This window comes from Stylophora pistillata, chromosome 8 (assembly GCF_964205215.1).
Source record: "Stylophora pistillata chromosome 8, jaStyPist1.2, whole genome shotgun sequence".
In the NCBI taxonomy this organism is placed as follows: domain Eukaryota; kingdom Metazoa; phylum Cnidaria; class Anthozoa; order Scleractinia; family Pocilloporidae; genus Stylophora; species Stylophora pistillata.
Genome location: NC_142526.1, coordinates 25,160,559 through 25,172,774, shown reverse-complemented (window position 1 = coordinate 25,172,774; position 12,216 = coordinate 25,160,559). Strand labels below are relative to the sequence as shown.

General features: G+C 40.8%; 1 protein-coding gene across 3 annotated transcripts in view; it reads left to right on the top strand.

Moving 5' to 3' along the window:
• LOC111334548 (uncharacterized) overlaps window positions 1–12,216 on the top strand; it is a 17,185-nt gene extending 4,969 nt beyond the window's left edge. Inside the window, exons 6-13 of one of the 3 annotated variants that reach the window (XM_022940325.2) lie at window positions 1,960–2,871; window positions 4,377–4,413; window positions 5,521–5,545; window positions 6,131–6,469; window positions 7,056–8,441; window positions 8,707–9,127; window positions 10,391–10,546; window positions 11,354–12,216. In XM_022940325.2, coding sequence (XP_022796060.2) covers window positions 1,960–2,871; window positions 4,377–4,413; window positions 5,521–5,545; window positions 6,131–6,469; window positions 7,056–8,441; window positions 8,707–9,127; window positions 10,391–10,546; window positions 11,354–11,479 — 3,402 coding nt within the window. In that variant the 3' untranslated portion in view covers window positions 11,480–12,216. Of the gene's footprint in view, window positions 1–1,959; window positions 2,872–4,376; window positions 4,414–5,520; window positions 5,546–6,130; window positions 6,470–7,055; window positions 8,442–8,706; window positions 9,128–10,390; window positions 10,563–11,353 lie in introns of all 3 variants that reach the window. The other 2 variants (XM_022940335.2, XM_088731829.1) reach the window with 2 other exon arrangements.

Below are 12,216 nucleotides of genomic sequence, written 5' to 3'. Positions count from 1 at the left end.
AATTTTTTTTTTTTTTTTTTTGCAATTGATTAACCATTGTGTAAATGTGTTATTAGCAAGATTGAATGAATTCTGTAGTGGAGCTCATTCTCTAGGTGTAGCAGACATGTCAGGTAAATCTTACCATGTATGTTCACAGGTTTCTCACATTTTTTACCCTGTTCTTGATAGAGGTATTGAATGCGTGGCTTGAGACTGCAACTGATACTGGCACAAATCCAGCTAACATTCTCTGGCTGGTGACAAAAAATTTTGGTTGTGGGAACAAGATTTTTGTATGTTTTAAATTAAGATTTAAACGACGAGTTCAAAATTACCTTGCATCATCTACATGTAGTTTTAAAAAGGGTAAACTTACATAAACAAAGTCTAAGCCTCCGTGGTTTGAAATACATTTGCCATCACTGTTTCTCCATTGATATACATGGTTTTCAATTGCATGGGTGAAGGAAATGATACATTCATGCATGTTGTTGGGTGAAAGGGTTTCTTTGTGCTTTTTATCAAATCTCTTGAGGCAGCATTATTTTAAACACTTTTTGTAGACTGGTATTTGTCAGTAATGTCAGAAATGAAATGACTTAATATGTTCTGAGAGGGTGCTTTGGGAATTAAATGTCCCTAAATGTAAATAACACCCCCCACCCCCCACCCCCTGCCACTCTGTTAAAAAAAGAAAAAGTCAATTTATTGTGCACAGCAAGAGATCTCACTGGGATTGGTACACATTCAAAATAAATGAACAGCTGTTAATAATCATGAAATCAAGAAAGATGTTTCACATTTGTCACCATTGTGAGAAAAAGAAAAACCTGTTTTTCACTAATGGATTCTAAAACCAGACACTTCCAATTTTACACTTGATTTCTCTGCCAACTAAGATAGGAATAACTTATTGATGATCTAGGCCGTATAAAATGCATACTGAAAGGATCTGCAATGTTAGAAAAACCCTGTTGTGAGATATGGGAAGGTGAAATTGCAATCAGGACAACACAAGCTCATTAGACAACAATGATACAGCAGTACTGCTAGCACTCTTGGGACCAAGACAGTTGTCCCTTGAACAGAGTTACTTCAAAAGAGAAATTCTCACTTGAATTCTTGAAAAGAGCTCTTCTAGAGAGGCTTAACACATCTTAAAATGACATTTCTCTCAAAATGGAGTGATGTTACTCTTGCTGGACATTGGTGGCCAACTGATACCTCTTAAGGCAGAAACATAATTGATCTGCAACTACCTCAGGACTGTTTGATTTTTGCTTTTGTGTAAAAAGCTACCTATGCACTGTCACTTAGAAGTGTATATGTTCTATATTTTGAGATGTAACCCAGTCCAACTGCATGTACTTCAAGATGCATCAAAGAGAGATGTTAATATTTCAAACAAGCATGGGGGAAAAGCATTAGTTCATCAAGAATTAAAAGAGTTCCAGTCAGTTTCTGTTAAATGCTCTAATTGAGCTTCAGAGATCTCTATTGCAAGCTGGGCTGTGTTCAGTAATGCTTTAAATCAGTATACCTTTTTGAGAAACTTCTATGTTTGGATGAATGAAAAAAGTACTTACCTGCTGTGCATTCACATTCACATTCAGACTAGTTACTTGGCTCCAAATACTCCCAATAGCTCAAAGTATCTGGCAATTTGTCACATATACATGTTCTACAAGATGAGATTGTAACTGCTGGCTATGCAGGTGAAGCTGAGAATGGCTTCTTTTATTCAGAGCAGAATAGAAATACTCTATTTAAGTATATTCAGGTAAGAATATTCTAATTTAAGTTGTCATGAATAAGTTTTAGTAATTTGAATTTTCATTTCACTATTATAATTTTACAAAGATAAGCCAACTTGCATCCTCTTTTATTGATCCTTACCATAGTCCTTGTCTGCTGTCCTTTGACAATGAGAATTTTTTTGTGCTTGAGTTACAAATTAAGTCATTTATTTCAACGCAGAACCCGGAAAGAGAGAACAAGAAATCCAGGCGAGACTCTGGTCATTCTGACAGTAATGAGAGTGATGATGAGAGGGCCTCCAGGAAAAAGACTGACTCAGTCACAAGAGTAGAAACATCTGACCTTACATCAGCAGTGAAAGTGAAAAAGGAAAAAGATGCAGAGGTGAAGTCACCCAGTAAACTCGTTCAACCAAAATGGAGGTCTCGGCCCATGTCCTCAGCTGCCTTGCCAGTTGGCAGAGATAAACCTGGATGGGATAAAGAGCATCAACAGTATGTCGCCCTTGCAGAAACCTCTGACGTCGATGTTGTTTTGACTGGGGATTCCATCATGAAAGGATTGAGTCGTTATCCAAATATCTGGAGAAAATACTTTGCCCCACTAAAAGCACTGAACTTTGGTATTGGTGGTGACAAAACTCAGCACGTTCTTTGGCGACTCCAGAACGGGGAACTTGAATGTGACCCTAAAGTAATTGTTGTACTTTGTGGCACCAACAACATAGACAAAAACAGTGCAAGTGAAATTGCGCAAGGAATATTGACCATTGTTGACTTCATCCGGAACAAGAAGCCCCATGTGAGCATCATTGTGTGTGGAATACTTCCCAGGGATTTATACCCCAGCTTAAGGCGCAACAAGGTTGATGAAGTCAATGAAGAACTCTTCCAGTATATAAGCTATTCAGATGAGCTGCAGAATGAGAGTGTGTATTTCTTACCACCTGAGAAGGGCTGGACTGTCAGAGGAGGTACACTTGATGAAAATCTTTACTTTAAAGATCACTTACATCTTGTTGAAGAAGGAGACGAGAAGCTTGCCAAATCAATTACTCGTTTGGTGAAAGAGCTTCTCAAACCTGATGATACGGAGGGAGACAGTTCTGTTGCTAACAAAAAGCTTATCAAGGTACATATCTTCATTTGTATTGCCACTCCCTCTGGATATGGTGCAAATCCATTGCATGCAATCCCAAAGCAATGCATCAAGTTTCCCGACAGTTTTCTGATATCCTTCATAGTCCCAGGTGAAGAGAACTACTGTGAGGGTTAGGTGTCTTGCCCAAGAAAACAACACGGTCACCCAGCCATGCCACAAAATCTGAACTCTCTAGCCAAAGTTCCTCTGTCATGATAATGCTCATGGTTAACACACTTTTTTCCAACATTACTAAATAAAAACTTTTCCTCTTCTCATCCTTTATTGCATAGATTATCTTGCATCAGCATCTTGTTATCCTTATGAGTGATTCTTCAAGGAGGATTCTTGCTTTCTGTAAAATTCACTCAAAGAGTGATATACTTATTAATGTACTGGTACTTTGATTTGACACTGTTAACTTATTTTACATTTGTCAAGGGACTACAACTGCAATGTCTTGCTTCTTATGTTACCTGTATTTTTGCAAGTAAAAATAGAGCATTTTTCACAGGAGATTTTCATATTGTTGTAGAGATATTGATTCAAGTAATATAGTCAATTGCATGACAAATTGGTGTTATTGTTGGGATTGTGATTTAGAAGTACACCATCATATGATTTTGAAAATCAACTTGAGTAAGAAACTTTACTCCATCACAACCTTGTGATGTGTCCAATCTCCATGTTAAGCTATTCTGCATTAGATTACCACAATCATTTCTTTGCTAGTGGTGACTTTGATATTGGGTTGATAAAAACCAAAAATATTTATTTGACAACTGGGTGGCTTGAACTTAGCTTTTTCATTCAAGAAAAGAAGTTGTGTTTTTACTACAAATGTGGAAAAACTTCAAACTACTCTTCACCTTTCCAATACCCTTTTTTGTCCTTTCCACCCACATTTACCTCAGAGCTGTAACAAAAGAAGAGTTTAGGGAGGGGTAGGTTGGGAACAGAAGAGCAAGGAAGAAGGATTGAATATCCCAGAAAAGGATTTAGCTACAACTGTGCTTTGTGTTGCTAGTTGTGTCTGACTATGTTTATCTTTTTCTTTCATCCTATTTTTACTTAAATAAAAAAATATGTACTGGTTCTGTGAACAAAATAGGGAATGTTTTCATGTGCATGTCAGAGAGATTTTATGTTTTTATTTGAGTTAGAATGCAAATAGTATCCCTTTTTTTGTTTTTTTTTTTTTCTCTCCATTGTGCCAGTACAATGCATTTAGATTTGAAAAATGTTTTTTTTAAGTTTGCTTTTAACATTAAATTATGGCAGTCCACTGCTCATGGTAATGCAGTTGAAAAACAGACAGTTACACTCTAGAAAATCAATGGCACCTGAGTGTCACATTCATTAAGCAAAATTGTAACTAATACTAATCTCTATATTGGGTAATCTGTGGTGTTTCCCTTTATTTACATTAACTCAACAAGAAAAAAAGAATATCAGACCCAAAGTGAACAGACATTTCCTTCTATTACTCTCCACAGCAAAATGAAATTGAAAGAGCTGAAAAGGCCAAGAAAGGTAAGTGTTGAGTTGACACTACATAATGGTGCAAGTTTATGATTAGAAAATGTGATGTGTATGATCTGAGCTTAGGTTGTAAAGTCTGTTTACGAGCCTAGTGACCCATTAGGCTGGTGCTTAACTCTGGTTTCTATAGCATGAAGCGACTAGTATTATTTCTACTCCCCCCTGGATGGGATGCTAGTCCATCACAGGGTTACCCCCAGCATTAAATTGCCGGTACCCATTTATACACCTGGGTGAAGAGAGGTACCGTGAGAGTAAAGTGTCTTGCCTAAGAACACAACACAATGTCCCGGCCCGGGCTCGAACCCGGACCACTCGATCCGGAGTTGAGCGCACTAACCATGAGGCCACCGTGCCTCCGCGATCTGAACTTAGCTGGTGGCTAAATTGAAAATTATACTTGCTACCTTGCAACACACCCTTTGGGGGGGGGGGGGGATTTGGGGGCATGTTCCCCCAGAATATTTTAAATTTGAAACTTTCTGCGAAGTGATTCGCAGCATCCTGAGACGTATGTGAGGAACTTTTTTAGCCATAAATTGGCATTAGAATCAGTTCAAAAATAGATGTTTTCTATTTTTGATCACAATTCACTAAGTAGCCAGTGCAAAAATAGTTTGAGCTGGCAGGTTTCTGCCACCTACTGGCTTCTAATAACCTTGCAGAGTTTCTTAAACTACGTTCTATACTTGTTGCAGTACAAATTAAACATTTTGCTCTGAACAGTCTTAGATAAAGAAATTGTCCCTCTGCAAGTGAAGCAGGCCTAAAAGAAGTGTCGTCTGCCTGAATACTCCTCATCAGACAGGATGAAAATCCTCAAAACTTTCTTTTCCCATCTTTGCTTCTCTCCCTTTAGACAAGCCCCTTTGAGTAACATGTGCGCAAATTTTTGGAACCAGAGTCACTGACTTTCAAATGAAGATGATGATGATTATAATTGTAATAGTAAACATACTGATTATTAAAAAAGTTATGATTTTGGAGAAATTGTTTCTTCAGAACACAAATGTCCCCCCAAAGGAGATGTTGGCTTGATTTGTTTTTCTTTACAATTTCTTAAAACTTAACATAATCTTCTGTGTTTTTTTCCTGCAGAGGCTGCGGAAAATAAAGATGTTAAGTAAGTTGTATAACATGCCGACAAAGTGTTATTAATTCGTATAATTCAAGTATTCTCATATTGGTCAACTTGTATACATTGTTCTTCCTATTGGGTTATATTTACGACAAAACGTTGTCGCGATGGTCGTGAATAATTGAAATGAAATTTCGCGGCAAATTGACGTCTCAGTGAAGAAGAAAGATTAACCCTTTGACCCTATGACCCTATGACCCTATGAGTGACCAGCATCTAATTTCTCCTTACAATATCACCCCTGAATCACACATTAAGGTCAGGAGAATATAGGAAATGATCATCAACTAAGGAAGGTCTTGATTGTTGAACAAATTCTCCTCTTTAGCACCTTAGGGAATGTATACAGAACAGTATGGAGAATATGCATACTGATGTTAGGGTGTAAAGGGTTAAGAGAAAAAGATACTCGGGAAGAATAGTTTCTCAAGGTATGAGTTCATTCAAAAGTTAAAAGTGACTCGAGAAGAAAAGAAACAAGAAGCGATGAGGGATAATAGATAAGGTGAACAAGGGTTATCGATTTCTAATTTCATTACCTTTGATGTCTGGTGTCTATGAAATTTTCAGAAGGGGAAACTCCAGTTCACGTTCGCGGTCACGTTCTGGATCACGCTCTCGATCACGTTCACGTTCTCGCTCAAGAGACAGAAGAGACAAAACACGGTCTGGAGACAAGAAAGGACGTAAGCGTAGTCGGTCCAGGTCCTCAGCTTCTCGGTCACGTTCCCGGTCATACTCAAGATCCCGATCACGCAGTCGGGAAAGGCGGAGAAGGTCTCGTTCTCGCTCGCCCCGTCGTGTTTCTTCGTACAACAGAGGTCGATGGTCGCCACGCAGACGCCGTAGAACACCTTCTCCAAGGAGGTGGTCGCCACCCAGACGGGGAAGGTCACCGCCTCGCAGAAGGTACATGCTAGTTAAGTTCGATTTTTGACCGATTTTAGAACAATTTCCTTACTGCGCCATTTGATTGGTCTAGAGAATTCGTGCAAGCCTCTCATCCAATTAAATGCACAAGCAAAACTTGCTGCATCTCAAACACTTGAAGCTGTTGAGATTTACCTCGTGCTCTTATTGGTTCCTTTGTATTTATCTTTACCAAGTTTGGCTTTGAGGTTTTATTTCAGTTTTCTTTTGTCGTTGTCAATCGACAGGAAAGCGCTTTGTACCGTGGAATTAACTTATATTTCCTCAAAGATAGTGGTTTTGTATCAGTAGAGAACTTGAGGCTCTTGGGTGAGATTATTTCAGCTTGTAATTTAACGCGAATCAAGAGAACTGAATATGGTTCACAAGGTAGAGTCTTGCAGTGCAGTGAGTCTTTGTAACAACTGGGTTATTTTTGTCGTTGTTTGGTCTTTTTTTTTTTTTTACGAAGTCCCGTCGCACTCTTAAAATCCTGAACTCAGTAATTCTGGCTCGCGTCCTGAAACGTCCAGGGGGGACTCCCGAGGAGGTAATTTTATAACCAGCCAAGCATTATTGTTTCCAGGTCTCGCTCACGTTCACCGCGTAGGAAGCCTCGCCGATCCCCATCCCCTCGCCGCCGATCACGCTCTGCGTCAGCGTCATCACGGTCACGTTCTGGAAGTTTCAGCTCACGATCGTCACGCTCACGCTCTGGATCACCTCGAGCCGACACAACACGAACAGAGAAAAAAGAAAAGGGTAAAGAAAAGGAAAAGGAGATCGAGAAGGAAAAAGAAGAAGAGAAAGAAGACGATAAAGGTAATTCAAAGGAGAAGTCGGCTAGTCCAGCAAAAGCCAAATCAAAGGGTACTCCCAGCCCTCCACCGACGCATCACCGATCATCCCACAAAAAGCAGGAACAACTACAATCACCTGTCAAACAGCCCTCCCCGTCCTCTTCATCATCTGCCTCACCACCACCCCCTCAGATCAAACAAGAGAAAGAAGCCACGGAAGAGAAAGAGAAGTCACCACCTTTACCAAAATCCAAGAAAATGACAAGCCGCCGCTACCGCAAACACTCACCGTCACCATCCTCATCTGAGGGGGATTGGTCACCAGAGAGGAAGAAGAAAGCTGACTCTTCTAAAGACCGGAAGAAGGAACGAGAACGGAGTGAGTCACCAAGGGATCGGAGACGAAAGCCTAGGGATGAGTCACCTTCCTTTAGAAGAAGGAGGAGAGATGATTCACGCTCACCCTCCCCACCCAGACGAAAAAAAAGAGAGTTTTCCCGTTCGCCTTCTCCTCCCCGGAGACGGCGCCAAGAAAGACTCTCTTCTTCTCCTCGAAGAAGGAGAAAAGCAGAATATTCGCGATCACCATCTCCTAGAGAAAGGCGACGACGGCCTGAGCCATCGCCGCCACGAAGTAGAGAACGTAGAAAGGAAAGGATGTCGTCCCCACCACCACGAAGACGCCCTCGGTCAAGTTCGTCACCTCCTGTTACTCGTCGGTCAGAGTCGCCCCAACCATCGAGTCGTCGTCGCGCCGACGAAAAAGATAAAAAAGAACGTCGCCGCTCTCCAGAACCAGAGAAAGGAGCTGTTCGGCGAAGAAAGCGCTCGGAGAGGTCTCGATCTTCTTCAGGCTCACCAGAACCGCCTCAAAAGCCACAGGCCGAACCTGATTCAGCAAAGAAGTCAAAAGCACGTCAAGATAAACGATCATCGTCTTCGTCCGCTTCCCCTGAGCCGTCATCTGCCAAGAAAAAGACTCGTGAGACTCGGGAGTCTCCTGTCAAATCTCCAAGAGACGCAACTCGAGGAAAAGGAGAGGGGAAGAAACGATCACGGTCGGACTCGCCTCGTGGGGATGCTCGGGATCGGAAGCGGTCGGCTTCTCCTCGGGAGAATTCGCGTGATAGGAAACGAGGCGAACGAAGGTCGTCGTCCATGTCGCCTGCTAGGTAAGATGTTCAGACCGTAATTTTGTGCTAGGTAACTAGTGGTTGACCAAACTCTTGCTGAGGTTGTCCTCTTTTTTTCTTGCTTCATTGTTTGAGGTTCAGAAAGTGTATTTTGTGTACATTACTGTGTAAAGAAATTGGTAGAAAAATTGTAATTATTTCTTTAATAATAGCGTTTTTGTTTTTGTGCTCTCGCTTTTGAAACTGGGTGAAAAATGAAAACACTGGCTTCCTAAGGATACTCATCATTTTATTTTGTTTCAAGGCCCAAAGGTCGGAGATCCACCCAAGTTGCCTCTGCTTCGCCTGGTCACAAAACGAAGTCTCGTACAAAGCGTTCTGCTTCAGCCTCGCCCCAACCCCCACCCGCGAAGGCTTCAAAATCACACGCCTTAGGGGGATCGCCTTCATCTTCTCCTGAACGGGAAGTTAAACCCAGATCTCGCGCTGCCAAGCAATCTTCGCCTGCTTCGCCAGAAACTCGTCAACAATCCCACGGGACCAAGAGGAATCCTTCGGCCTCCCCACCTCGTGAACGAGTCAAACGAAAGGCGACAGCCAAGAGGACCTCGAGTGAGGAAAAATCTCCAGAGCCCTCTGCAAGAAAGGCCCGAAGAAGCCCTTCAGTGCCGGAAGAAGAGGCACCAAAGAAATCCCCCAGCAAATCCCCTCCTGCTCCTGCTAAGGTATTACAAATACTCTCCCATAGAATCTGTTGTCACAGGGGTTTCAATAAAATCCGGTTACCGGTGGTCTACCGCTGCCTGTAGGACCTCTTACCGCCGTCTGTTTGGATTTCATTCGTGAAAATAAAAAGTGATTTTAGTGGTCACAGCCGCCTATTAAACCTTGAGTGGCCGCTTATAACTAATGTTATTGAAACCCCTGGTGTCAGTTATGTAGCGAACTTAAATTGAGTGTCGAAAGTAATCGAGGAATGTTTTGGTTCCTTTCCATAGCTCCATGATTGGTGTAGAACTGTGACCAATGGAATGAGAAGAGATAATCATGACTTGGTGACTTGCGTTTATCCACTCTTGTGGTCGATTGTGTGTTTACTTTGGGTTCTAGTTGGTTTCTTCAGAGCAGACATTTTTTTCTAAGAGGCTCGTTCTGATAACTGTTTTGGGTTTACGACATTCAAATCGAAACGGAGCCCTCAAATTAAGATAGAAATCGAAGTTTTATCGTGATCGTTCTAAATGACCACAAACATAGCTTATTGCTTATCCCTTTTCACTCCCTGTGGAGCATGGATCCAAGGAAACCTCACGCCATCTCCTTCTATCCCGGGCCAACTACTCTATTTTATTCCAGGTGTAGCCTGCCTTGGCCGCCTCCTTGTCCACGGTTCTCCTCCAGCTGTTTCTAGGACGGCCTTGTTTTCTCTTCCCCTGTGGGTTCCACCTCAGTGTATGCCTGGTAACATTGCTGTTCGGTTTTCTGAGGGTGTGCCCTATCCAACCCCATTTGCACTTTCTAATCTTGATATCAATTCGTTCCTGTTCAGTTCTTGGCCACAAATCTTCATTCCTTATTAGCTTATTACCCGACAGAAACTTCGCCTTTTCGAAGTCTATTATTTAAACGTCTTATTTCATGGATTTTTCACCCACTGCGAAAGACGTTAAGCTTAATTTTTAATGGGATATTCAGGAACTGATATATTTAAGGGTTTTGCTACGATGATACAGCTTCCTGTTTAATAATGATGATTTCGCTACATTTAATTTCTGTGCAGCCCAAGCAATGTGGGTGGGCTATTGTTTTTTGTTGCTTTTGTAGTTGTTGTTGTTGTTGTTGTTGTTTTTTTGAAAATTGCTAAATCGATGTGTCGATAAAATCCCTGTTTTGAGATAAACAAATATAAGTAACGAAAGATGTAATGAACAAACGTGACGTACGAGAGGGCCGAGCACCGTAACCTTGGTTTGTGTAATCTTTCACAGGAAAGCTCTGCCGAGGAACAAGAGAAACCAGAAGAAAAAGAACCGAAAGGTGAAAAGAAAAAGAAACATAAGAAGCACAAGAAACATGGAAGCTCGAAACACAAACATAAGCGTTCAAAACACAAGAAACACAAAGAAAAGGAAAAGTCACCTGGGGTTGGTAGGACTTAATGTAAATATAGTAACAAATAAATTTAATTGATTTAAATAATGTTAAATAAAATAAATAATAAAAATTAATATAAAAATTTTAATGACACGGTGCTTATAGAGCAGTTTTCAATTGTGTCGAAAGTATACCGAAAGTTTTATAACACTCCATCAAAGGCGCCCTATTTTGTAAATTGGAGTCATATTTACATGTTTATGGTTTCCGTGCACGCGCAAACGACATCGAAATACAGATTTTCTGAAGCGACAGACACTTTTTGATTCTAGTAAGTGTTCTCTGACTTCAACCTCCTCATGTCCATTGATGATTAGTTGTATGCGTGTTTTTGGGTCGAATTAACGTTTCATGGTAAACTCATGGTAAACTCACTGGGAGATTTCTTTTGTGGCTTTCAGAATGGGACTTGTCAATTTAGAACCTTGAGAAGCGGGATTTGTCCGTGACTTTTCTTTGCTTCTGAATGGTTTTACCAGAAAGCTTCGACTTGTGCAGTAAACTCAGTACTCCCTAACTCCTAACAAGCGCGCGACTGTAGCTTGCGCGCACATTTCCATGTTATATGAACTCTTTCGCATATGTATTACGCGGGCATTTGTCGAATCCAGGTTTAGTTCTTGTCTGAAGGTTTTCCATATCAGAGCTTTTTTTTCTCTGGGACAGTCGTCTATAAGGTTGCAAACGGTTTAACCCCAAGATACATTTTTCGCAGTGAGGGAATGGCTTTCAATTCTGTGAACACTCTTAATCGTTCTGTAGTAATCGAATGTCATATTTGTCTTCCCTTTTCTCAGCACTCGGAGAGCATGGACGAAGATGACACAGAAACTTTGGAGAGGAAGCTAAGAGAGAAGGCTCTTCAGTCCATGCAGAGACACGCCAAATCACCAGAGGGAAAGGAAGAAAATGACGACGATTGATTCGCAGAAACTTTACCAAAACGCATAAATTCAAAAGTAGAAACCGACTGACAAGCTTAGAGAGAAACAGTGTGCCATTACCCCAGCGTTTAATATAATGACATTTCTCCTGAAATAGCTTAGTTATCGTACACAGTATTCGTCGTTGTTCTTTTTTTTTTTAAGATCACTTCCTCCACCAAAAGAACTTGATTACATTCTATTTTTTTTTTCCCAAACATGAACACTGTAAGTGGTAGAGTGTGTGCTGGTTTAAGATAGTCGATATGCCTTCAGAGTTTTGTTCTCCTCATTACTCCATGTACAATTATTAAGCGGAAAAAATCTTCCCAACTTGCTAATCGTTTTTGCCCAAAGCAATATCCTGTTCAGCTTAAGGGCTGTTACACCCCATGACTCCAATGAAAAACCTGCAAGGTTTGTGCTGTGCATGAAATTCGAAAGAGTAGAGCCTGGTTTTAGTTTAACAACGCTTGCTAGTTGTGTTAAAACATTCTACGAAACGTATAGCTTTTTTAGATTTCTGTATCTGAACGTTTTTCTTTTACTATACCACGTGGAAAGAGACACAAACAAATGAACATCATCTCGAGGTATTTTATTTTCCGCATTTATTTGAAGTTTTATCTTTTGAGAGGAGGACAACTGAGGTAACCATTGTCAACCTGCGAGTCTTTTTAAAAACTTTTGTAATTTAGTAAGCAGATCTGTAGTAAAGTTAGTCATGCAAAATATGA